Genomic DNA, 25126 nt, shown 5'->3' on the forward strand with positions numbered 1-25126 from the left:
TTTGCGGCGTGCCATTTCAGTACTAAATCACATAATGATCTATTCATACGCACTTTAACGTTTTCATGTTTGGTTTTCTAATGGAGGACAGGAAAGTGAATGTACAGTATGTATAACTTGATCGTAATTGTTTTTTTAAACTAACGAACTACCCCATTTATTGTTTTCTTAAACAAGGTAAAGTGAAATAAACAATCTTTGAAATTGGTTCAATCCAAACAAGCCCTTAATCTTTATCTCTGTAATTTGATTTCTGAATAAATTCCTGAATGTTTGTACAAGTTTGCTCAGTCTGTTTATTGAAATAAATGTTATTTCTACATGTGAATTATGTCTGTTTGATTTTTWAAATGTCTAGGAAAACAAAACACTTCTCTGGACAGTATTAGTATTGTCTCGATTTTKTTGCATTGTTAACAGCAGTAAAATAGCAGTCTGRCATTCAGAATATCATAAATAATACAATGATCTATGTTWWAAAAAAWWWRMCYYSKTTTWWWWWTWAAAAAAATGTAACGATTGAGATCATTTGACATGGACAATAAATGKGGTAAAYGTTGTATTAKTATTGGTTCTGTCAGTCAAATACAYCAATGGTGTTGCGTATTTTCGCTCCCAGTTCTCTCAGTTGAAAAAACTGTCCCACCTCATCTTYGATACTTTAGTATTATCTCCATCAGCCTCGGGACGACTTGGAACGGAATAATGCAATGGAGCCAGAGCCCTCTAGGCTCTACTAATCAACGCCGAAAAAATACAACAAAGTTGCTGACTTCAGAGACGTTAAACTTGCCCAGCAAGAATGAAAATACAATATAAAATGCGTTATAAAATACATCCTCTCTGGCTTTATGCYTTTAAACCAAKTRTGTATTGTTTAAAACGTTTTCCGTATCGTCTTATTGATTATTTTGGTCTGGCACACAGGAGTYAGCCATGGAGCTAGATAGGTAGCAATTTGCTAGTTACTACGGGGAAGTGAAGGAAAAACGGTTAAAACGGTGTAACGTCAGACAATTTGTACGATGGCATCGCAGCCTCCTCCTAAACCGTGGGAAAGGCGGATTCCAGGAGCAGCCATGAGTGCACCAGTTAACTATCGGTAAACAAGTTATTGCTTACTTGACGAGTTGTTGTCTATGGACTAACTATGTATGAGTTAGCTAGCGTTAGCCTCTAATCTAGGCCCAGGCCCTAACKAGGTCGGAGCTTGTTGTTTTGAGTCTGCCTAACGGACAGAACTAGCTAGATTTCTATATTTGACAATAGTTTAGTATTGGACTGTTATTGGATAATAACTCAACCAAAAGTGCCCACCGACTTCCAATCTAGTTATAGTAGATAGCTAACGTCGTTACCTGTGACTGGCATGTCGTTTGTTTTGTTATCTAGCTAACGTTAGTTAGACGTAACCCATTGCACAACGTTAACACTCCTAGAGTGCTCAGACTTCTCTATATTTACGAAACCAAAGGAAACTAGTTTTGAGGCGATTTATTTTTAACATTTTGACAACACGTGATTGAATTGAATGTTCACACTGTTTTATAAATTATGCCCCTCTTTCCAATCCACCAGRTCGACTGACTTTGCCCCACCAGGTCCCTCCACCTCYGGCCTCTCTGGTCTCGCCGGTCCTCCCGTCTTGACCCGCATGGTGCCCCCCGTCCCCCCTCGCCCTGTCCAGTCCATCCAGTCCTACCGTCCCTCCTACGGCTCCTTCCCTGGCTCCTCACACAACCCCTATGGGAGCTCCAGCCTCTACGGTGGAGCATACAGCCCCTACAGTCCCTACAGTGGTGGCTATGGCATGGGAGGGGGGMTCGGTGGTGGMCTTGGTGGGAGCCTGGGCTACAGCCGCTTCGGCCAAACCGGTGGTGAAGACGTGGCGCCCAGTCGGTTTGTCCAACAGGCAGAGGAGAGCAGCCGTGGCGCCTTCCAGTCCATCGAGAGCATCGTCCAGGCCTTCACCTCGGTCAGTATGATGATGGACGCCACCTTCTCGGCCGTCTACAACAGCTTCCGAGCCGTGCTGGATGTAGCCAACCACCTGACACGGTTACGGATGCACTTTACCAATACCAAGGTTCTTCGGCTTTGCCCGTGTCGCACCCTGCGCTACCTGACCGTCCGCATACAGAGGATGCTGGGGCTGAGGCGGGACGGTGAGGTGGAGGACCTGTGGGCAGACAGTGAAGGAGCTGTTCTGGCGACCAGAGGGCTGGAGCCGCAATGGAGACCCCAGAGCCGGAGCGGTCAAGTCGTGGCCCATCTTCCTTTTCCTGGCTGTGGTCCGTAGGAAGGGCCCTATCTCATCTGGAAGCTACTGAGCTCCGCCCAGGGGCCCGAGGAGAGCGGTGAGGCCCCTTACTGTCTGTGTGTGGGCTCTCCTGTATATCCTTTGTTTCTCTGACTGCCTGTCTGTCAACCACAGTTTTGCGACCTCAAACAGATGGGTCAGGGTTAATCTGAACATACACTGCTAATCTGGCTCTGTGTATGCTCATAAAGAAGAGAAGGTGTGCAACATTTTTTTGTTGTTTGTTACGTTAGTCAGCACTTACCAAAAGGATGTCTTGTTTTACTTCATTAATATTCCCTACAAGGACTATATAATTTACATTTTGATTATATCCCTATGCAGTCACCAACTGGCTAGTGGGGAGGATGACCATGTGGTTGCCAGGGCGGAGTATGACTTCACAGCTGCGTCGGAGGAGGAGCTCTCACTGAATGCTGGAGACATGCTCAACCTGGCTCCTAAAGGTAAGAAACCAGGAGAGAGGGGCGAATCCAAACCACAACCAGCACCGTGCTCTAACCCAGTGTTTCTCAACTCCAGGCCTCCAGTACCCCCAACAGTTCACCTTTTTATAAAAAAAAAATTGTAGCCCGGACACCTCATTCAACTTGTTAGCTAGTCATCAAGCCTTCGATGAGTTTAATCAGCTATGTTTGTCCATAACTTCACATCAACGTAGTTGAGCGGAGACGAGAGTGGGCGGAGTGTACCTCCGACTACACTAGTCGCTGTCAGTTTAATACGAGGAAACGGTCCGGTGGTTGTATTAGATTAACATTTATTATAAAAGTAAGGGTTTAAGAATTTCATTTTTACAGGTATCAACTGTCAGCGACTCGATGTAGTCAAAAACAGTCCATACTCTCGTCTCCGCTCAACTCTGTTGATGTGAAGTACATGGCGGAGTTGTTTTACTTGGCTAGTTTGCCCGGGACATGTGCTGTTGGGGTACTGGAGGAGAGGAGTTGTTTTACTTGGCCCGGGACATGTGCTGTTGGGGGTACTGGAGGAGAGGAGTTGTTTTACTTGGCCGGGACATGTGCTGCTGGGGTACTGGGAGGAGCGGAGTTGTTTTACTTGGCTAGTTTGCCCGGGACATGTGCTGTTGGGGGTACTGGAGGAGCGGAGTTGTTTTACTTGGCCCGGGACATGTGCTGTTGGGGGTACTGGAGGAGCGGAGTTGTTTTACTTGGCCCGGGACATGTCCTGTTGGGGTACTGGAGGAGCGGAGTTGTTTTACTTGGCTAGTTTGCCCGGGACATGTGCTGCTGGGGGTACTGGAGGAGAGGAGTTGTTTTACTTGGCTAGTTTGCCCGGGACATGTGCTGTTGGGGGTACTGGAGGAGAGGAGTTGTTTTACTTGGCTAGTTTGCCCGGGACATGTGCTTTTGGGGTACTGGAGAGCGGAGTTGTTTTACTTGGCCCGGGACATGTGCTGTTGGGGGTACTGGAGGAGCGGAGTTGTTTTACTTGGCTAGTTTGCCCGGACATGTGCTGTTGGGGGTACTGGAGGAGAGGAGTTGTTTTACTTGGCCCGGGACATGTGCTGTTGGGGTGACTGGAGCAGCAGAGTTTTTTACTTGGCTAGTTGCCCGGGACATGTGCTGCTGGGGTACTGGAGGAGAGGAGTTGTTTTACTTGGCTAGTTTCCCGGGACATGTTGCTGTTGGGGGTTACTGGAGGGAGAGGAGTTGTTTTACTTGGCTAGTTTGCCCGGGACATGTGCTGTTGGGGTACTGGAGGAGCGGAGTTGGGAAACACTGTTCTAAACCAGGAAGCATTGGAGCCACCAGATTAACCCTGAGATGCATTAGGAGCCTACTGCCATGTCTCAGGGTTACACAGTGCTGCAGGCAGGGCTCGGCGACTAACTTTTTCTGTCATTGTCCCAAAATGCAATTTCAACTCAACATAAATCGTCCCAAAAATGTAAAATGCTTTATTTTTATTTATTGATATTGCCAACATGGATCTAGGTAATTTGCAGTGCTTTTAAAGTCATTGGTGTATTTCTGAGACAAATACAGGCAATATTTACATCAACTTAATTAGTTAAACAAAACTTTTTCATCTTAATGAGACAGACAAACATCCATATATAATTGTAATGTTTCTAAAACAATACATGTATTACTAGAAGATGTCTTGTGGTGTAATTATTTCATTTAAATTTTGTGACCTGAGTCTTTAACACAAAATGTTTACCTGTCCCTTTCTTAAGGGTAGGAGGTTAAAGTGGTAATGGGACTTGTTTGTGCCTGTGAGATAGAGGGCTGCAGTCAAACACATTTTACCCCCTCAGCCCTCGCGCTAGCCACTTCCCTCGGGGGGGAATCCCTGTCGAAACCAGATGCAGTTTGATTGCCATCTTAAGTAGAGGTCCAATTCCACAAACGTTACCCCTCGGCCTCGATTCAGCTCGAGGGAGCTAGGAACTACTTTACTCGCTTGTGGGGTTGATATGATCCACAATTCAATGCAAACTGTAGTCAGTGTCAAACTCTGTGGCCTTGGTGCATTTAGTCAACATAGCTGAGGTACACTTGGATGTGTGGCTCAGTTGGTAGAGCATGGCGCGTTGCAATGCCAGGGTTGTGGTTTCATCCCCACGGGGGACCAGATGAATATGTATGAACTTTCAATTTGTAAGTCGCTCTGGATAAGAGCGTCTGCTAAATGACTTAAATGAAATGTAAATGTGACGATGTAAATGTCATCAAGGTTTAGGGCTGAGGGTTGTCTACTTTTGTTTGGACTCCAACCATAGTCTGACTAGTATCCTAGCAGTTGAAACTCCAACATAGAATAACAACCTAGCTTGTGAACAAAACAATGTCAATAGCAAGAAAAACACAAGGAAAAACACATTCAGTAGACTTTCGTTTCGAGTAAATGAACAAAACTTTTGTGCCTGCTGAGCAGCGCTTCTAAAAATGAACCTGTCATTCAGCTCTTCACATGCACACAACACCCAGACAGGAAGTGTGCAACGCGAAGCAGAAATGCGTTTGGTTTCAGTCAGTAAGATACCATATTCTCTAGAATACCATAGGTGACCCCGTTTCAGGAAACTAGATGTATGTCGCGGGTCACTACTCACAGGAGAGACGTCATAAACATAAAACAATCTAAATGTGTATTTATTTATTTATTTTTGGCAGAAATTTAGCTTGAACATGTGAACTTTCATGTGCCTAATAACGAACTTGTAGCTAGCTAACAGTAAGCTTTAACTTGCAATGAAAACAACTTTGACAAAATTAGAAACGTAAAATATATCTGTAAATACGAATACAATGTTAAATTACGCAAGGGAAACGACACAGGATGCTTACTTAATGAAAGGGTTTGCAGTCTGCCGTGAAGCTTTCATCCATGTATACTGGTAAGAGTCCAGCTACAGTTTCAGATATTATACCTTTCTAATTTTGTCAAAGTTGTTTTCATTGCAAGTTAAAGCTACTGTTAGCTAGCTAGCTGACGTTAGATGGCTGGCTCGCTAGATAACATTACGTTTATGATCTGTGTGTAGTAATGTTGCAACCAGTCAGGATATTCTCGATGGTGCAGCTGTAGAACTTTTTGAGGATCCATGCTAAATCTTTTCAGTCTCCTGAGGGGGAATAGGTGTTGTCGTGCCCTCTTCACAACTGTCTTGGTGCGCTTGACCATGTTAGTTGTTGGTGATGTGGACACTAAAGAACTTGAAACACTTGACCTGCTCCATTACAGCCCTGTCGATGTGAATGGGGCGTGTTCAGCCCTCTTTTTCCCGTTGTCCATGATCAGCTCCTTAGAGAGAGACTGGCACTACGTTACCAGGACTTTGACCTCCTCCTATAGGCTGTCACATCATTGTCGGTGATCAGGCCTACCACTGTTGTCGTCAGCAAACTTGATGATGGTGTTGGAGTCGTTCTTGGCCATGCAGTCGTGGTGAACAGGGAGTGCAGGAAGGGACTAAGCACGCACACCTGAGGGGTCCGGTGTTGAGGAGCATCGTGGCAGATGTTGTTGCCTACCTTTACCACTCAGGGCAGCCTGTCAGGAAGTCCAGGATCCAGTTGCAGAGGGAGGTGTTTAGTCCCAGGATCTGAGCTTAGTGATGAGCTTTGTGGGCACTATGGTGTTGAACACTGAGCTGTAGTCAATGAATAGCATTCTCACGTAGGTGTTACTTTGTCCAGGTGGGAAAGGGCAGTGTGGAGTGCAATAGAGATTGCATGATCTGTTGGGGCGGTATGCGAATTGAGTGGGGTCTAGGGTTTCCCAGGATGATGTGTTGATGTGAGCCATGACCAGCCTTTCAAAGCACTTCATGGCTACAGAGGTGTAGTGCTATGGGGCGGTGGTCATTTAGGCAGGTTACCATGGCGTTCTTGGGCACAGGGACTGGTCTGGTTGCAACATGTAGGCATTATATACTGGGTCAGGGAGAGGTTGAAAATGTCAGTGAAAACACTTTCAGTTTGTCTGTGCAGGTTTTGAGTACACACTCTTGTAATCCATCTGGCCCCCGGCCTGTGAATGGTGACCTTTTTTAAAGGTCTTACACACATCGGCTACGGAGAGCCTAATCACACAGATGTCCGGAACAGCTGGTTGCTCTCATACATGCTTCAGTGTTGCGTTGCCTCAAGACGGAGCACAAAAGGCATTTAGCCTGTCTGGTAGGCTCGCGTCACTGGGCTACTTGCGGCTGTCCAAAGGCAGTAAGACACAATCCTAGTGTTGCACCTTCAGATATTCCCTCTAAGTTTCCACCATTAGCTGAATATCCATCTGTCGCTTTATTATGAGGTGCGCGTTTGAGAACGTTGTTCTCCTGTAATAGAGTTTTGGAACAATTGACATGAGACGAGTGAACAGCATTGCTGTGGCTTGTAATATAAATGTATTCATAGATCAACTTTGAAGCTAATGTGACATGTTTCATCAGCCTCGTCTTTGTGTTTAAACATATGGAACCGCTGAATGCATTTTATATTTTTCTGGCCTATCGTCCCGGCAACTGTCCCAACGTCTGTTTTGAACCGTCCCAGACATAGTTTTTTATCGTTCTTGAGACGACAGGACGCCCTTAATTTCAATCAACTGCAGGAACAGGATCCGGCACCTCAGTTTGGATGCCTACGTTCTGGAACCTACTTGCCAGGTACTTCTCATGGCATGAAACACAATTGTCACTGTTTGCAATGTAAAAAGGATATTAAGAGCGATCAAAGAGAAATCAATTTGACTCCTCGTTAATTATCCTGCTGGGGCAGGACCATTCTTATAGGGGGGGGTTGCGCAGTAGTGCGTTAGAGTGTGTCTTACAAGACGTCTACCCTTAACTCCTTCTCTATAGCCCGTAGTAGCAGAGTGTTTGGGATCTGACATGGGGCACGTGGGAGGTTCCCCCAGCCCCACACACAGCTATTGGTTAGATAGGGTGGTTAGAAACGTCATAGATACAACCCACAGACTCTTAGACCTACTCATCCACACAGAGATATAGGTCTCTCCCCCCCCCCACACACATACACATGCATTAACGGTTTTGACAGCCCAAAAGTGTCACACCCCCACACACACGTACGGTGACCATGTTTCACATCAGCCCACGCTTTCTCTCTCTCTGTGCTCTCTCTCTCTGTTCTCTCTTCCAATTCAAGGGGCTTTATTGGCATTGGAAACATGTTTACTTTGGCTTAGCAAGTGAAATAGATAAACAAAAGTGAAATAAACAATAGAAAATGAACAGTAAACATTATACTCTCTGGGTTCTCTCTCTGTGGGTTCTCTCTCTCTCTCTCTGTGGGTTCTCTCCATCTAGAGGCTATCCCTCCTACAGTGTCACCATTGTGATGTCACCGCAGGTGGAAATATCAGTGTGTGTGTGTGTGTGTGTAACGCAGACTTGAGAAAGGAGATTGTCAGGGTTCTGACTCGAAAGAGAGGGGGAGAGAGGAGAATTGACGTAGACAGCAGCCTTGGTAAAACCACAATGACGAGAGGGAACAAGGAGGTAGGGTCCACACTTAGAGAAGATTACTAGAGTTGGTTTAATTTTGCAGTAGGCCTAGATCAATTATTTACCAAGACATCTTAAATCGATGGGTTTTTCTGTGCGTATACCGGTATGATTTATCTGCTGCATTGTTGGTCACTTCATTTTTTTCTCATGCACTCTGGTACCTCGGAGCCCCCTCCTTCTCTCTTGCACTCACTTTTGTTCCGGCACCTTCCGATTTAGAAATGAAGTACTGCGGTTACCACTATATGTTATCAGGGGGAAAGAGTGCTGGAGGCCTTGGGTGGAAGACAGCTAGMACTGTAGCAGGCAGGTCAACAGAACGCCATTCAGAATGGGTTACATACTGAATGTGTTCCTGTTMACYAAGTCTGCTAAATGACCATGTTATATCCTCTCTCTCCCCTGTGTGCAGAGCATCAACCCAGGCTGCGTGGGTGGCTGCTGGCCAGTGTAGACGGCCAGACCACAGGCCTCATACCTGCCAACTACGTCAAGGTCCTGGGGAAGAGGAGAGGCAGGAAGCACGCTGAGCTGGAGAGGCWGGCTCAGGTTCAGGCCCAGCCAGGGAACCCACTGGGCACCTCCCTTCAAGCCCTCCAGCCTAACCTGGCTACGGGCCCAGTGCCAACTCTAGCCCCAGGCTTGGTTTCAGGCCTAGGCCCAGCTGAAGCCGTCCCAGTAACTATCCCAGAGGAGCTGCTGGAGTGCGTGTATAGGGAAACACCAGCCGGTTACAGCAGCCTGGGTCTGGGTGTAGTGCCTAGCACCACTACAGCTTCAAGCACAGTGCTCACCATACCAGAGAAGATGGACCTGTGATGTCTGACTTTGTGTTTTCCCACACATCCGTTGAGGCTGTACGTGGTTTGTTGATGAGCTGTTCTGTATAGCTCGGTCCCGTCCAGCAGTGGGGAACCACTTGATCTACATCCAGAAGGTTATTCATGTTCACAATTCAGTGGCTTTGGTTTGCCATTTAATCTGCCTGGAAGCAATTAGTAAGGTTGGTATATGAGGTATTGAGTACCTGGATAAAGGAGAAGTGGTTCTATCAGACATCTAGATATGAGTGTTTCCAGAACACCATCTTGGTTTGGATGTCTTGTCAGTGGTTATCTAAACCAACCAATACCTATCCTGTACCAGCCTTGTCAGTGGTTATTCTAAACCCAACCAATACCTATCCTGTACCAGCCTTGTCAGTGGTTATCTAAACCAACCAATTACCTCATCCTTGTACCAGCCTTGTCAGTGGTTATTCTAAACCGACCTATTACCTATTCTGTACCAGCCTTGTCCAGCAGCACGGTTACACTACATTTTAGCCCAATAATGATGCATATTTAAATGTTTTTGATATAGATTTATTTAATTAACAGTGAATGAGTACATTAAGATCAAATTAAGTACGCTAAGAGATTATGCTAATATTTGAGAGAATATTGCATCGTTTGACATTGACAGGACAAAGCCATAATATTATATTTCTGAAATTCACCGGTTTGTTCCAAGTTAATGTCGTTGGTTTGATATTAAAAGATAAATTCATGGGAATAGAACGGGRTTGGAAGCTCTAACCCTGGCAATTTGACTGGTAAACTCATGGGTACACTCACAATGGCTGCCTGATTGTGACTCAATCGTTTCCATGGTATTTTGGAATGTTCTATCAACTCCTGGGTTGCCATGGTAATGTAAAACATTTATTCAAATGATGCTAGCTGATGTGGCTCATGCAATGGAATGTATTGTTTTTGTAATGTCAGTTGACATCACAGGCCCAATTGAAGAGTACAACTTCCTACTTGTGCTTCCTGGCTCGGGTCTAGGTTGAAGATGGGAATATTTTAGACCTAGGCATGGGTACACTCAATGTCTACCAGTCCACCTATTATGTCAACATTGACTTGGAGACTATTTCTATGGGTAAATGACTATCACGGTTCAGATTTGGTTCCAATGGAAGGCTTGACTTGGTTTTAAATCGGTGTTAATATGGTTGTAAAATGTTGTTTGAAATTCGGGAATGGTCCAACTATATCTTGAATGTTCTGTAAAATGTCCTAAATATTCAAAGTGAAGTTTTCAACTTGGAAAATAGAACTATCCAATATCAAGATGTATATTAAATCAAGAAGTTTTGTTGAATGCATCTATGTAAGAACTGAAATAGCGGTCCTCATCTTGGGGTGTTTCAGTGGRATTTTTAGTCCTCACTCTCCTGAAAAACTGTAATTATGTAAATACAATTATTTTGGAAATAAACATTTTCAAAACCTGAAAAGTGGCCTTTGGCTTTTTCTTACCAAGAAATGAAAAACGTATTATACACATCACATGGCAAAAATAAATTGCTAACTTAACCTGTTTAGTTTTATATCATTGGATGTTAATTGTTTTGAAAATGTAATGCGTCCATTATAACAAGGTTAAACACGTGGTTACACACCTGCTGGATACAAAATAATTTCCCTTCATTTGATTTAGCSGAAAAGGGCARTTCTGTCGCTAAGCAACCCCGGGACGCGGGACCAKTGCACCGGCTGCTGCACTGCGGCACCGGAAAAGCGGAATCAACGCAACAGAAGATTTGGGGACGTTACAACGACTGGCGGTTCGTTATCTAAACGTTATTCACGAGCGTTTTAGGGTGTTTCTATCCCGTATGCAATGCTGATTGAATTGTCTTGTCGATCAAATCGTCCCCGGATGATACTGCAGAGAGAGTGCACTTATAGCTAGCTAGCTAGTAGCATTAGCGTTAGAAGTGGATGACGGCTACTGTACACCGAACGTCTATCATCCGGACCACAGAAGAATCCGGTGTCATCATTGAATCAGTAAGATACAAGATAACCGTACAGCCAACTAGATACTACAAGTATTTTGGAACTATAATACAAACTTATCGTATTTAGCTTCTAGTACAGTGATGTGCACTATAGGTAGCTAGCTTGCTAGAATAAGCTTCTGACAAAAATGCCATTAAATTTGCGTTGGACAGTTCGACTACAGCCAAAGACAAAGAGGCGTTCCAAGGGAGGAGAATCCATCCTTMTTGCAAGAAGATAATCGACGTAGCCAAAAGTATGTGTGTGCGCTGTTCACCGCGTATGCTACTGACAGTCAGCTTTTCAATGACAACGGTGGGACAAAGTAGGAGTAGCCTATTCCAGAATTTGGTTTAGAGATCCTGTTGGATGTCAAGGCTTCCTATACATGCTCTTGTTATTCTTATGTATCTATGTCAAGTAGACCGTCCCATTACTATTGTTGATTGAAGAAACCTCAGCTTTCTGTGCGCATAAAGTCGCCTCCACCTTTTGTATGATGGTGTCATCTCACTGAGTCTACCTTTAACAGAATAATGCTCTGATCTCTCTCACCCGTCAGACGTAATAATGTATGATAATGTCATATCGCTGAGTCAACCTTGATCTCTCACCCTTACCTGCTGACAGACATGAGTCGTTACTGCAACCTGAACAACAACTTTCCCAATGACAACAACCTCCTGGTCCTGGACATGGTGCTGAGCTCTCTCTGGAGCGTTCCACAGCCCGTCAACTGGGACAACGTGGCCATGCTGGTCCCTGGCTTCACACCCAAGGAGGTAAGCTCTACATGCACTGCAAATTGGGACAATAAACATATTGATTGATTGAAGCTATAGTAGCTAACGACTACAGTGCAACACCCCTTGTGGTTTGCGAACTCGGGTCTCCCAGTCTGTAGGCAAGCTTCCCAGTCTGTAGGCAAGCTTCCCAGTCTGTAGGCAAGCTTCCCAGTCTGTAGGCAAGCTTCCCAGTCTGTAGGCACTGCTCCCACTAAGGAGAGATCGTAAAYGGCTATTCGCCTGGTCTGAGATCTGTCTGTATTGTCTTACTCCCTATGGTCACTGTTTGGCGTGACAGGTAGCCTCGAGGTAAGAGTGTTGAGCCAGTAATCTAACGTTCGAATCCTAGAGCCGACAAGGTGAAAAATCTGTCGCTMTGCCCTTRAGCAAGGCACTTAACCTGGTGACCCTAGACTTGACCCCACTCTCCACGTCTGTTTCAGGGGGAGTTGGGATATGCCAGAAACACATTTCCATTGCACTTGTACACGTGTGTCACATGATAAATAGAAGCGCCCACCAATGTCTTAATAGGTCAGCTGTCCTATAGTTTAGTCTGGACTGCTGGTGAATGTTGTACAGGGGTTACTGGAACCAAGATGATGTGGTCTGAGGGTTGTTGTTGTCATGGTATAGTAGTGACATGGTTGCCATGGTGGTTGTCGTGCCTACCTTCAGTGTGCGCAGAGGTTCGAGGAGCTGAAGAGCACCGGAGGGTTCCATCACGTGGACGACCAATGCAACGCGCTGACGGCAGGAGGCTCCTCCCCTGTGGACTCGCTGGCCACCTACATCAAATCCACACTATTGGACACCYCGGGAGACGTGGAGGAGACGRGGACCAATCAGAGCTCCATCTCAGTGACGGGTAAGGCTGACTGGTGTTGATGTGCTAGTGRATATGTAGTGCTTTTAGTGCCAGACTTGGTGCTCCGGTAACGCTTGCCGTGCAGTAGCAGAGAGAACAGTCTATGGCTGGGGTATATAGGTCCTGGATGGCAGGGAGCTCAGCCCCAGTGATGTACTGGGCCGTCCGCACCACCCTCTGTAGCGTCCTTGTGATCGAGGGCGGTGCAGTTGCCATACCAAGCGGTGATGCAGCCAGTCAAGATGCAAGTTCTGCGTCGATGTAGAGCAGTAAGACCTGAAGACTGTATGTCTGAATATCTAGGCTTTAGTTCAGTGTAGCAGGCAGTAAGACCTGAAGACTGTTCATGTCTGAATATCTAGGCTTTAGTTCAGTGTAGCAGGCAGTAAGACCTGAAGACTGTTCATGTCTGAATATCTAGACTTAGTTCAGTGTAGCAGGCAGTAAGACCTGAAGCTTTCATGTCTGAATATCTAGGCTTTAGTTCAGTGTAGCAGGCAGTAAGACCTGAAGCTTTCATGTCTGAAAATCTAGGCTTTAGTTCAGTGTAGCAGGCAGTAAACCTGAAGACTTTCATGTCTGAATATCTAGGCTTTAGTTCAGTGTAGCAGGCAGTAAGACCTGAAGACTGTTCATGTCTGAATATCTAGGCTTTAGTTCAGTGTAGCAGGCAGTAACCGAAGACTGTTCGTGTCTGAATATCTAGGCTTTAGTTCAGTGTAGCAGGCAGTAAGACCTGAAGACTGTTCATGTCTGAATATCTAGGCTTTAGTTCAGTGTAGCAGGCAGTAAGACCTGAAGACTGTTCATGTCTGAATATCTAGGCTTTAGTTAGTGTAGCAGGCAGTAAGACCTGAAGACTTTCATGTCTGAATATCTAGGCTTTATTCAGTGTAGCAGGCAGTAAGACCTGAAGACTGTTCATGTCTGAATATCTAGGCTTTAGTTCAGTGTAGCAGGCAGTAAGACCTGAAGACTGTTCATGTCTGAATATCTAGGCTTTAGTTCAGTGTAGCAGGCAGTAAGACCTGAAGACTGTCATGTCTGAATATCTAGGCTTTAGTTCAGTGTAGCAGGCAGTAAGACCTGAAGACTGTTCATGTCTGAATATCTAGGCTTTAGTTCAGTGTAGCAGCAGTAAGACCTGAAGACTCTTCATGTCTGAATATCTAGGCTTTAGTTCAGTGTAGCAGGCAGTAAGACCTGAAGACTTTCATGTCTGAATATCTAGGCTTTAGTTCAGTGTAGCAGGCAGTAAGACCTGAAGACTGTTCATGTCTGAATATCTAGGCTTTAGTTCAGTGTAGCAGGCAGTAAGACCTGAAGACTTTCATGTCTGAATATCTAGGCTTTAGTTAGTTCAGTTAGCAGGCAGTAAGACCTGAAGGACTTTCATGTCTGAATATCTAGGCTTTAGTTCAGTGTAGCAGGCAGTAAGACCTGAAGACTCTCATGTCTGAATATCTAGGCTTTAGTTCAGTATAGCAGGCAGTAAGACCTGAAGACTTCATGTCTGAATATCTAGGCTTTTAGTTCAGTTAGCAGCAGAAACCTGAAGACTTCATGTCTGAATATCTAGCCTTAGTTCAGTTATAGCAGGCAGTAAGACCTGAAGACTCTTCATGTCTGAATATCTAGGCTTTAGCTCGGTGAGCTACACAGTCTTGTTTGGTGTCTCCACTCTCCAGGCCTGGCGGTGACCCTTCAAAGTAGCTCGGTGGAGAAAGAGGAGTCTGCAGAGGAGGGCGAGAAGCCCCAGGAGGGAAAGGGTGAGTGGCTGGTCTACTACCGTCAAACAGAAATACACTGTTAACCAGTCCCAGTCAAGGTATCAAAGAGTTTCATAGAGCAGGATCAAGAACTAGTCTGCTAACAAATACTCAAATGTACTTAATACAAAAATCAAGAGTTATTCCTCTCTGTGTGTGCTCTGCCTGTCTGTATCTCTGTATCGCTCTCCCCAGCAGGCCCAATATGGTGATCCACGTGTGTGACGAGGCTAAGAACCTGAAGCAGGACTTCATGTGTCCCCGTGACCTTCTGATCAACGAGATGCGTTACTTGCTGAGTACCTCTCTGTTGACCTCCAGCGCTGGAGGAGGTGGACATCTCTGTGCACTGTGACGTGCAGATCTTCCACTGGCTCATGAACTACGTCAAGAGGCACAAAATGGCCGCTCGATGGCAACAATGACAAACCCAAACTCGGTAAAGAATTGAATATATGCTCTCGCATCATACGTCTGTAGCTACTACACTGATGCTTATTAGTACTATACCATCACTTACCTGGGGCGGGCACATGATAACCATGGAGACGGCAGTGATGTGGTCACTCATAGCGGTGTGCTTGTTGGTTGGTTATGTGGTGTTTGTTGGTTGTGTGCTAACATTGGTTGGTTATGTGGTGTTTTTGGTTGTGTGTCTAACATTGGTGTTTATGTGGTGCTTGTTGGTTGGCCTGGCAGTGTGTTTGGTTGGTTATGTGGTGTTTGTTGGTTGTGTGTAACATTGTTGGTTATGTGGTGTTTGTTGGTGTGTTGTTAACATGTATGTGTGCGTGATCTGAGTGTGGTGTATGTGGTGTTTGTTGTTGTGTGCTAACATTGGTTGGTTATGTGGTGTTGTTGGTTGTGTGCCATGGTTGGGTTATGTGGTGTTTGTTGGTTGTGTGTTAACATTGTTGGTTATGTGGTGTTTGTTGGTTGTGTGTTAACATTGGTTGTTATGTGGTTTGTTGGTTGTGTGTAACATTGGTTGGTTATGTGGGATTTGTTGGTTGTGTGTTTAACATTGGTTGGTTATGTGGTGTTTGTTGGTTGTGTGTTAACATTGTTGGTTATTGTTGGTGTGTGTTGTTTGTGTTGTAACATTGGGTGTTATGTGGTATTTGTTGTCTTGTGTTTAACATTGGCTTGGTTATGTGGTTTGTTGGTTGTGTGCTAACATTGGTTGGTTATGTGGTGTTTGTTGGTTGTGTGCTAAATATTTGGTTTGTTATGTGGTGTCTTGTTGGTTGTGTTGCTAACATCCGGTTGGTTATTGTGCTGTTGTTGGTTGTGTGTGTTAAACAGAGCCCAGCAATGTGATCTCAATCCTCATCTCCTCCGAGTTCTGAAGATGACACCGTTAGTAAGTGTTGTAATGGCGAGCTGGGTTGCTATGCCGGTTCCAATTGTACCGTACGTTTCGGGGGCCCTGGTTTTCTGTTGTAGCTGAAGAACGAACACAAAGTCTGGCTGAACTGAGGTTGGGGGAAAAGGCTAATTGAACCTTTTACAACAAAAAATAAAATATTTGGACTTGATTTTTGGCGAGGAGTGAACCTCCCGCTTCACCTCTTCCTCTCTGCTACAGGTAAATGACCCAGCAAGCTCTTGTTGGTCGTTGAATAAAATGTCACCTCAAGAAAAAAAAACAGAATAACCAATCAGCTAATTAGGTAAAGAGGCTTCACTCTTCACTTTAGTCTCAAACAGAAACGAAGGCCTTTGGAACGGTTCACTTCCTGTTGCATGGTTACAGAAAACGAAAGGCCTTTGGAACGGGTTCACTTCCTGTTGCATGTTTACAGAAAACGAAGGCCTTTTTGGAACCGGTCACTTCCTGTTGCATGGTTACAGAAAACGAAGGGCCTTTTGGAACGGTTCACTTCCTGTTAGCATGGGTTTACAGAAAACGAAGGGCCTTTGGAACGGTTCACTCCTGTTGCATGGTTACAGGAAACGAAACGAAGGCCTTTGGAACGTTCACTTCCTGTTGCATGGTTACAGAAACGAAGGGCCTTTGAAACGTTCACTTCCTGTTGCATGGTTACAGAAAACGAAGGCCTTTTGGAACGGTTCACTTCCTGTTGCATGGGTTACAGAAAACGAAGGGCCTTTGGAACGCGTTCACTTCCGTTGCATGGTTACAGAAACGAAGCCGGCCTTTGAACGGTTCACTTCCTGTTGCATGGTTGACAAGAAAACGAAGGCCTGCCGTCTAACCGTGGTGACGAGGGCCTTTGGAACAGGTTCACCGCTTAGAAACAAGGCTGACGGTTCACTCTGTCTTGCATGGTTACAGAAGACAGGCTGGAAGGTTAGTCATGGTTATATAATGTTTGAAAGCTCATGCTTTTCCAGTTGAAATGAACCCAAGCAGACAATAATGACTTTTCGACTTCTAGTGGATGCATTCGTATTGCTCATAGGTTATCTGTCAGTTGACCTCATGAGTGATTACACAGTATCAGGGGGGAAGGTATCGTACAGGACCTCCTGGAGATATTCAGTACTGTAACTCAGAGGTGTTTCATGATCTTGCCTCCATAGGGAATGGTATAGCACACTTGTCCTAGAGAGTGTTCTCCACTACCTATGAACGAGATGTACATTTACTCGCATTGGGGGTTAGTAGGACCATAGATGTTTGAACAATGTTGACCTAGTGAGATATTGTACATTGCCCAAGGTGAAGTGACATCACAGTTGACCTTCATAGGCTGGTGTATTCGTAGTACATTGAACTCTCATAGTGAGATCTTCTATTTGATCTTGTGCAGGAGTGACCTCTCTCATAGGTGGAGATTTGTACTGTCTGTCAGCAGGTTGACCTCTCATACGTTGGAGGAGTGTATTCAGTCACATGTTGACCTCTCATAGTGGAGGAGTGTATTCAGTACTGTACATGTTGACCTCTCATAGGTGGAGGAGTGTATTCAGTCACATGTTACCTCCTCATAGGTGGAGGAGTGTATTAGTCACATGTTGACCTCTCATAGGTGGAGGCAGTGTATTCAGTCACATGTTCACCTCTCATAGGTGGAGGAGTGTATGTCAAGTCACATGTTGACCTCTCATTAGGGTGGAGAGTGTATTCAGTCACATGTGACCTCTCATAGGTTGAGGAGTGATTCAGGTCACATGTTGACCCTCATAGGTAGAGGAGTGTATTCAGTCACATGTTGACCTCTCATAGGTGGAGAGTAGTATTCGAAGTCACATGTTGACCTCTCATAGGTGGAGGAGTGTATTCTCACATGTTGACCTCAATAGGTGGAGAGTGTATTCAGTCACATGTTGACCTCTCATAGGTGGAGGAGTGTATTCAGTCACATGTTTACCTCTCATAGGTGGAGGAGTGTATTCAGTCACATGTTGACCTCTCATAGGTGGGAGTGTATCAGTCACCATGTTACCTCAAGTGGAAGTGTATTCAGTCACATTTACCTCTCATAGGTGGAGGAGTGCTGTCAACATGTTGACCCTCATAGGTGGAGAGTGTATATTCAGTCACATGTTGACCTCTCATAGTGGAGGAGTTGTATTCAGTCACATGTTGACCTCTCATAGGTGGAGGAGTGTATTCAGTCACATGGTTACCTCTCATAGGTGGAGGAGTGTTATTCCAGTACAGGCACATGTTGACCTCTCATAGGTGGAGGAGTGTATTCATCTGTCACATGTTGACCCTCATAGGTGGAGGAGTTGCTATTCAGTATGTACATTGACCTCTCATAGGTGGAGGAGTTATTCAGTCACATGTTGACCTCTCATAGGTAGGAGGAGTGTATTCCGTACCTGTCACATGTTGACCTCTCATAGGTGGAGGAGTGTATTCCAGTACTGTCACATTGTTGACCTCTTCATAGTGGAGGAGTAGTATTCAGTACCGTCACAAGCACATGAGTGCCATCGTGGCCACACCCTGCAACATGAACTGCATCACAACAGTAACCTGGCAACGGACATCTCTGACCTCTTCAGCCACAACGAGGCAGACGACATCATGGACAGAAAAGACAAGTTCAAAAGGTAGACCCTAGTGATTTTGCAGGCCTGGTAGACAGATCATTCTGCTTCAGCCAAACCTTTCATTTCTCCCCTTTCCTCAGTAAGTTATCCAGAAAGAAAATTGAGTGTCTCTTCGATCCTGATATAAGAACCAAGGACTCCCCAGGCAACGCATCGACTCTGTACAGGTGTGTGCAGCTCTGGATGCACTGCTCTGTCGTGTCATTGGTCTATTCATTTGCACACAACAGAAAACATTTTGCATCACCAAACTAAATGAGCATTTCTTATTGGACAAGTGTAGGTAATCACCTACCTGTTTGTCTGTTTTCTTCTGTTTGTTTCCCAATGAATGTGACCCGGTGTTTAACCTCGCCTGACCACCGAACTGCAACGTGTCTTTCCCAGATGTGGTCTGTGCCTGAAACTGCTGACCAAGGACACAGAGAGGAAGAATCTCCTGCATCCCAGGGAAGATCAACATCGACCCTCGAGAGACATCACCCTACACTCACAGCAGGTCCTGTACCACCCAGTACACCTTTGGTTTTGGGTTCGATTCCCTCTGTGCCACCATATGTCAAATGTAATCGTGCATGACTGTAAGTGCGTCATCAGAGTACCACATTTGGACGCCATACGCACAGCAGTGTTTCTAGAATATTGCAACTGGCTTTCATACTTTTGAATTCTCAGCGCAGCTCAAGGCAATTTCTCCAACTGTTCAACACATCTCAAATAATAGAGATCGTGTCCCGGAAAGTTGTTGGTTGGATTTGTGGGAGGTGCACGTTGGAGAGGTGCCGTTGGAGGGCACGTTGGAGAGGTGCACGTTGGAGAGGTGCACGTTGGGGAGGGCAGTTGGAGAGGTGCACGTTGGGAGAGGTGCACGTTGGGGAGCGTGCACGTGTGAAGGTTGCACGTTGGGAGAGGTGCACGTTGAAGTGCACGTTGGAGAGGTGCACGTTGGAGAGGTGCACGTTCGGAGGCGTCGCTGGCCCCCGCGGAATGCATGGTACTCAGAGCTGCGGCCACGTCACAATTGGGACAACGCCTATCAGCTGTCTTGAGACTGTGATTACGGTTAAGTTCCTATAAAACTATGCTATATGGCTTATTAATGTAATTTAATTTCTGCTCCTATCGAGAGACATCTTCACTGTTATCCTATGGATGTTTATGTAGTGTAAATGCTAAAGAAACATGTCGTTATTTTGTGTAAATGATTTTATAGCTACATTTACCATATCATTTCAATAGTATATCCGTAGTTATTTGCAGATAAAAGCAGTAAACCAGGAATATCCGGCTCCTATAGTAACCAGTAATCTCCTGTTTCTGTAGCGACAGCAGCTGAGTGAAATCACAATCTTACTTGGTCACATACACGATGATTAGTAGATGTATATTCTGAGATGTAGTCGGAAAATGCTTGTGCTTCTGTTCCGACAGCTGCAGTAATATCTAACAAGTAATCTAGACAAATATTACACAACAACTACTAATACACACAAATTCTGATGACAAAGAGCGTCATGATATGATAGTATAAAATACCGTACTATACATAGTGAGATGCAGTAAGCAAGATAAGTAAACAGATTAATTAATAGTGCCATTATTAAAGCTTTGTAATCTTTTTATTAAAGATGGCCAATGAATTACAAGTCTGTAATGTAGTAGCAGCCTCTCTGTGTGTAAGCTGTTACAGCATGCCTTGAGATAGAAGCTGTTTTCCAGTCTCTCGGTCACAGCTTGATGCACCTGTACTGACCTAGCCTTCTGGATGATAGGGGCTGAAAAGGCAGTGCTCGGTGTGTTGTCCTTGAAGGATCTTATTTGGCCTTCCTGTGAACATCGGGGTGGTTAGGTGTCCTGGAGGCAGGTAGTTTTCCCGGTGATCGTTGTCGCAGACCCCGACACCCTCTGGAGACCTTACGCAGTTGTTGCGGGCAGTTGCCGTACCAGGAGTGGTGATACAGCCCGAGCAGATGCTCTCAATTTGTCATGCTAGAAGTTTTGTAAGGGATTTTAGGGACGAGCCTAATCTTCTCCAGCCTCGACTCCACGTCTGTGGGTGGACATTTTAAGTGTTGTCCGTTGTTGTGTACCGAGAACTGAAACTTCCACCTCCACTGCTTCCTCGTCGATAGTGGATAGGGGGGTGCATCCCTCGTGCTTTCAGCCCGAGACACTAGTCATCTCCTCAGTACACCCCTGGACAGGACACTAGTCTATATCTCCTCATTACACCCCCTGGACAGACACTAGATCTATCTCCTCAGTAACACCCCCTGGACAGCGCACTAGTCTATCTCCTCATCAAATGACAGACACTAGTCCTATCTCCTCAGTACACCCCCTGACAGGACACTAGTCTATCTCCCAGTACACCCTGTGACAGGCACGTCTATCTCATCAGTACACCCCCTGGACAGGGACACTAGTCGTAATCACAGTGACCAATCATATTTCTCCATAATGCTGAGGTTCCAAAGCAGAACTCCTGACCTTCCATCTGCATGGACCACTTCTAACCACAAGGCACTGAGTTGGTTCCAAGGACCAGGCTGGCCAACATGTTTGTGGTGGAGCTGCCCTTTTCAGAAACATGGACAGAAATAAAGGAGAGTCATTTTCTTTCACTACCTCTGGTCTGTAGCGAGAAGATGATGGGAGCGTCCATGATTTACATGACTAGACTGTATGAGGAGCTGAAAGTGCCGTGTGTGGTCTACTGGAGGATTCTGGGAACCATCAACCACTCACCTGCTCCCACTGCAACAGGTAGGGGGGGGGGGGGCTGTCAACCACCTCACCTGCTCCCACTGCCAAACAGGGGGGGGGGGGGCTGTTTGCGTGTGTGCATGCGTACTCAGCATTGTGTAATGCATCCAGAACAAAACATTGTTAATGCATCCAGACAATCATTGTGTTAATGACATGCCAGACAACATTGTGCTAATGCATCCAGACAACATTTGTGTAATGCATCCAGACAACATTGTTGTAATGCATCCAGACAACATTGGTGTAATGCATCCAGACAACATTGTGTAATGCATCCAAGACAACATTGTGTGTATTTGTGTCTCCAGCGTTTGTGGTGCAGAGCTGTCCCCACTGTCGGCTATCACCCAGAGGTTGTTGTGTACCCGGGCATGGGGACTAGAAGCCAGGGCTGGCAGCGGAACGGGCATCTACCCCATAGCTGCAAACCCAGAGGACACTACGCTTTGTGACCTCCCACCGGTGCCCAACGAGCATATGCGAGACCACTACACACTGCACCCCAACCCGGCTGCCCAAGGTAAGGCAGCACACTGACCCCCACCGGCATTCCCAAGGTAGGAACACACTGACCCCACCGGCATTCCAATGGTAGGAGCACATCACACACTGACCCCACCGCATGCCCAAGGTAGAACACCCACTGACCCCACCGGCATTCCCAAGGTGTGAACACATGACCCACCGCAGCCCAAGGTAGACACTCACACATGACCCCACGGCATGCCCAAGGTAGGAACCACACTGACCCCACCGGCATGCCCAAGGTAGGAACACACTGACCCCACCGGCATTCCCAAGGTAGGAAACACTGACCCCCACGCGCATTCCCAAGGTAGGAACATACTGACCCCACCGGCATCCCAAGGTAGGAACACACTGACCCCACCGGCATGCCCCAGGGAGGACACACTACCCCCCGGCATTCCCAAGGTAGGAACACACTGACCCCCACCGGCATTCCCAAGGTAGAACACACTGACCCCACCGGCATTTCCCAAGGTAGGAACACACTGACCCCACCGCATGCCCAAGTAGAACACACTGACCACCGGCATTCCCAAGGTAGGAATACACACTGACCCCCCCCGCATCCAAGTAGGAACACACTACCCACCGGCATCCCAAGGTAGGAGCACATCAACACTGACCCACCGCATGCCCAAGTAGGAGCACACTGACCCCACCCGCATTCCCAGGTAGAACACACTGGACCCCACCGCATTCCCAAGGTTAGGAACACACTGACCCCACCGGCATTCCCAAGGTAGGAAACACACTGACCCCACCGGCATGCCCAAGGTAGAACACACTACCCCCGGCATCCCAAGGTAGGAACACCACTGACCCCACCGGCATGCCCAAGGTAGGAACACCACTGACCCCACCGGCACCCAAGGTAGGAACACACTGACCCCACCGGCATGCCCAAGGTAGGAACACACTGAACCCACCGGCATTCCCAAGGTAGGAACACACTGACCCCGCCGCATTCCCAAGGTAGGAACACACTGACCCACCGCATCCCAAGGTAGGGAACACACACACACACACACACACTTGGAGCTGTGAGTGACCATGCTTGAATAGTTTGCATCTCACACAATACAGATTTGACACATTTCACACTTGAATCTTGTCAAAACGYTGTGTGTGTCTCAGGGCTGTAAGATGCGGGACCACATAGTGAATGCGTCAGACAGTGGAGACTGTACTGGGGACCACCAGGTAAACTCAGCCCAGACCAGACTACTCAACGACCTGCTACTACACAGAGAGYCAGTGTGTGTACCCAACACACCCCTACCAGAGACAGGGTAAGAAACTGTGTGTGTGTGTATTTTTGTATTTTATGACAGGTTTTGTGTTTAGTGATACTCCCTTGTTCTCTCTCTGTGTATCTATGTGCCAGGCCTGTAGACTCCCCCTCCAGTGGTTCAGAGAGGGGGGAGAGGGGGGAGAGGGGGGAGAGAGGGGAGAGAGGGGAGAGAGGGGAGCGGGTACTGGACTGTGACATCCTGGTAGAGCCGGGGCTTCAGAGAGTAGAGGGCACCACCGTGAGTTTACAACTTATTTATTTATWTATTTATCCAGGCAAGTTAATTGAGGTCAAATTCATACTCACAAGTAGAATGATATGTTTTTAGAAACTTTAGTGTGTTTGCTCAAATGTGTTATTTACAATGACAACCAGACCTCCATGATGAGAAACAACAACCGCAGCACTGTAGAAACTCATCAACGTGTTATAGCAACAACCACACACTTGTAGAACAAAAACGCAATACACTGATAACACACTGTATACACCAACAACCATCTACCACCTGTAGGAATAACAACACCACAAAATGTGGAACATTTCACTGTAGAGCAAATAACCACACACTGTAGAGCACCAACCACACAATGCAGACACACTGTAGAGCATACAACCACACACTGCAGAACACACAGAGCACGCACCGACTGCTGTGATTGGATAGAAGCCAGTGGTTCGCAGAGGTGGCGGAGAGGGGAGGAGGGGAAGGGGGTACTTCCTGGAGGGCTTTTGTGGGGCGGTGAGATGGGCGCCAAAGCTGTACGGGTTCTTACGCGCAAAGCTTACCGAAACTAGCCGCTGGTGCGTGGTAGAGCCGCGGGCTTCGAGAGTAAGAGGGCCACGGGTTTAACTGTTATTTTTTTATTTCTTTCAGAGAGGAAGTTTATGAGGTCAATTCATCTAGTAGCAATGCATTAGTTTTAGCACTTTAGTGTGTTTGCTCAAATGTGTTATTCAATGACAACCAGACCTCCTGTATCTATCTGGCTACACATCTGTCTACTAGCTACGAACATCTGATTTTAAACCTAACCTAAACTGCTCTAATTTTCATAATCAACAAAACTTAAATAAAGACCAAAAGCACATTTTTACGATATAGCCAATTTTGACTTTGTAGCTGGCCCATCTTCGGAAATCACTCAGTTCTGCCTCCAGGGCAAGATTGATGACAATTAACGTCGACCTGCACTTGATTTGTGGAGTCATAGATATGCCTATAGTCAACTGAACCTATTTCAAATAGACTAGAGTCTAACTAACTCAACCTATTTCAAATAGACTAAGTCTAACTAACTTTATTTCAAATAGACTTAGTCTAACTCAACTTATTTCAAATAGACTAGTCTAAACTCAACCTATTTCAATAGACTAGTCTAACTAAACTACTATTTTCAATAGACTAGTCTAACTCAACCTATTTCAAATAGACTAGTCTAACTCAACTTATTAATAGACTAGTCTCTAACTTAAGCTGTAAGTCTAACTCAACCTATTTCAAATAGACTGTAGTCTAACTCAACTTATTTAATAGACTTAGTTCAACTCAACCTATTTCAAATGACTAGAGTCTAACTCAATTTATTTCAAATAGACTGTTAAGTCTAACTCAACCTATTAAATAGACTAGTCTAACTACTACTCAACCTTTTCAAATAGACTGTAGTCTAACTCAACTTATTTCAAATAGACTGTAGTCTAACTCAACCTATTTCATAAGACTAGTCTAACTCAACCTATTTCAAATAGACTAGAGTCTAATTCAACCTATTTCAAATAGATGTCCTAACTCAACTTATTTCAATAGACTATAGTCTAACTCAACCTATTTCAAAATGAGAGTCTAACTAACTCAACTATTTCAAATAGACTATAGTCTAACTCAACCTATTTCAAAGGAGTCTAACTAACTATCAACTTATTGCTGCGTTT

At 45.7% G+C, this 25126-nt stretch overlaps 1 protein-coding gene, 1 long non-coding RNA gene and 1 pseudogene across 2 annotated transcripts in view; 2 read left to right on the forward strand and 1 right to left on the reverse strand.

Moving 5' to 3' along the window:
- Positions 1-681: 681 nt before the first annotated feature.
- Positions 682-9442, forward strand: LOC112077087 (peroxisomal membrane protein PEX13-like; annotated as a pseudogene).
- Positions 9443-10843: 1401 nt separating this feature from the next.
- The window catches only part of sanbr (SANT and BTB domain regulator of CSR), a 29616-nt gene continuing 15333 nt past the window's right edge, over positions 10844-25126 (forward strand). The window contains 21 exon segments of the mRNA XM_070441561.1: positions 10844-11408; positions 11783-11934; positions 12616-12805; positions 14494-14578; positions 14773-14864; positions 14867-14899; positions 14902-14981; positions 14983-15013; positions 15880-15916; positions 17352-17379; positions 18441-18515; positions 18518-18603; positions 18684-18770; positions 18991-19036; positions 19038-19117; positions 21681-21892; positions 22063-22139; positions 22245-22374; positions 22640-22674; positions 23035-23189; positions 23285-23435. Of these exon segments, the coding sequence (XP_070297662.1) occupies positions 11785-11934; positions 12616-12805; positions 14494-14578; positions 14773-14864; positions 14867-14899; positions 14902-14981; positions 14983-15013; positions 15880-15916; positions 17352-17379; positions 18441-18515; positions 18518-18603; positions 18684-18770; positions 18991-19036; positions 19038-19117; positions 21681-21892; positions 22063-22139; positions 22245-22374; positions 22640-22674; positions 23035-23189; positions 23285-23435 (1860 nt within the window). The 5' untranslated portion in view covers positions 10844-11408; positions 11783-11784.
- On the reverse strand, positions 24420-24975 carry LOC139026268 (uncharacterized). Its single transcript, XR_011478027.1, has 3 exons — positions 24926-24975; positions 24612-24639; positions 24420-24462 (listed from the first exon to the last, which is right to left on the reverse strand). It is a non-coding gene; the product is annotated as an uncharacterized lncRNA (long non-coding RNA).

The sequence above is a fragment of the Salvelinus sp. IW2-2015 genome, unplaced genomic scaffold, assembly GCF_002910315.2.
Source record: "Salvelinus sp. IW2-2015 unplaced genomic scaffold, ASM291031v2 Un_scaffold4264, whole genome shotgun sequence".
Classification (NCBI taxonomy): Eukaryota; Metazoa; Chordata; class Actinopteri; order Salmoniformes; family Salmonidae; genus Salvelinus; species Salvelinus sp. IW2-2015.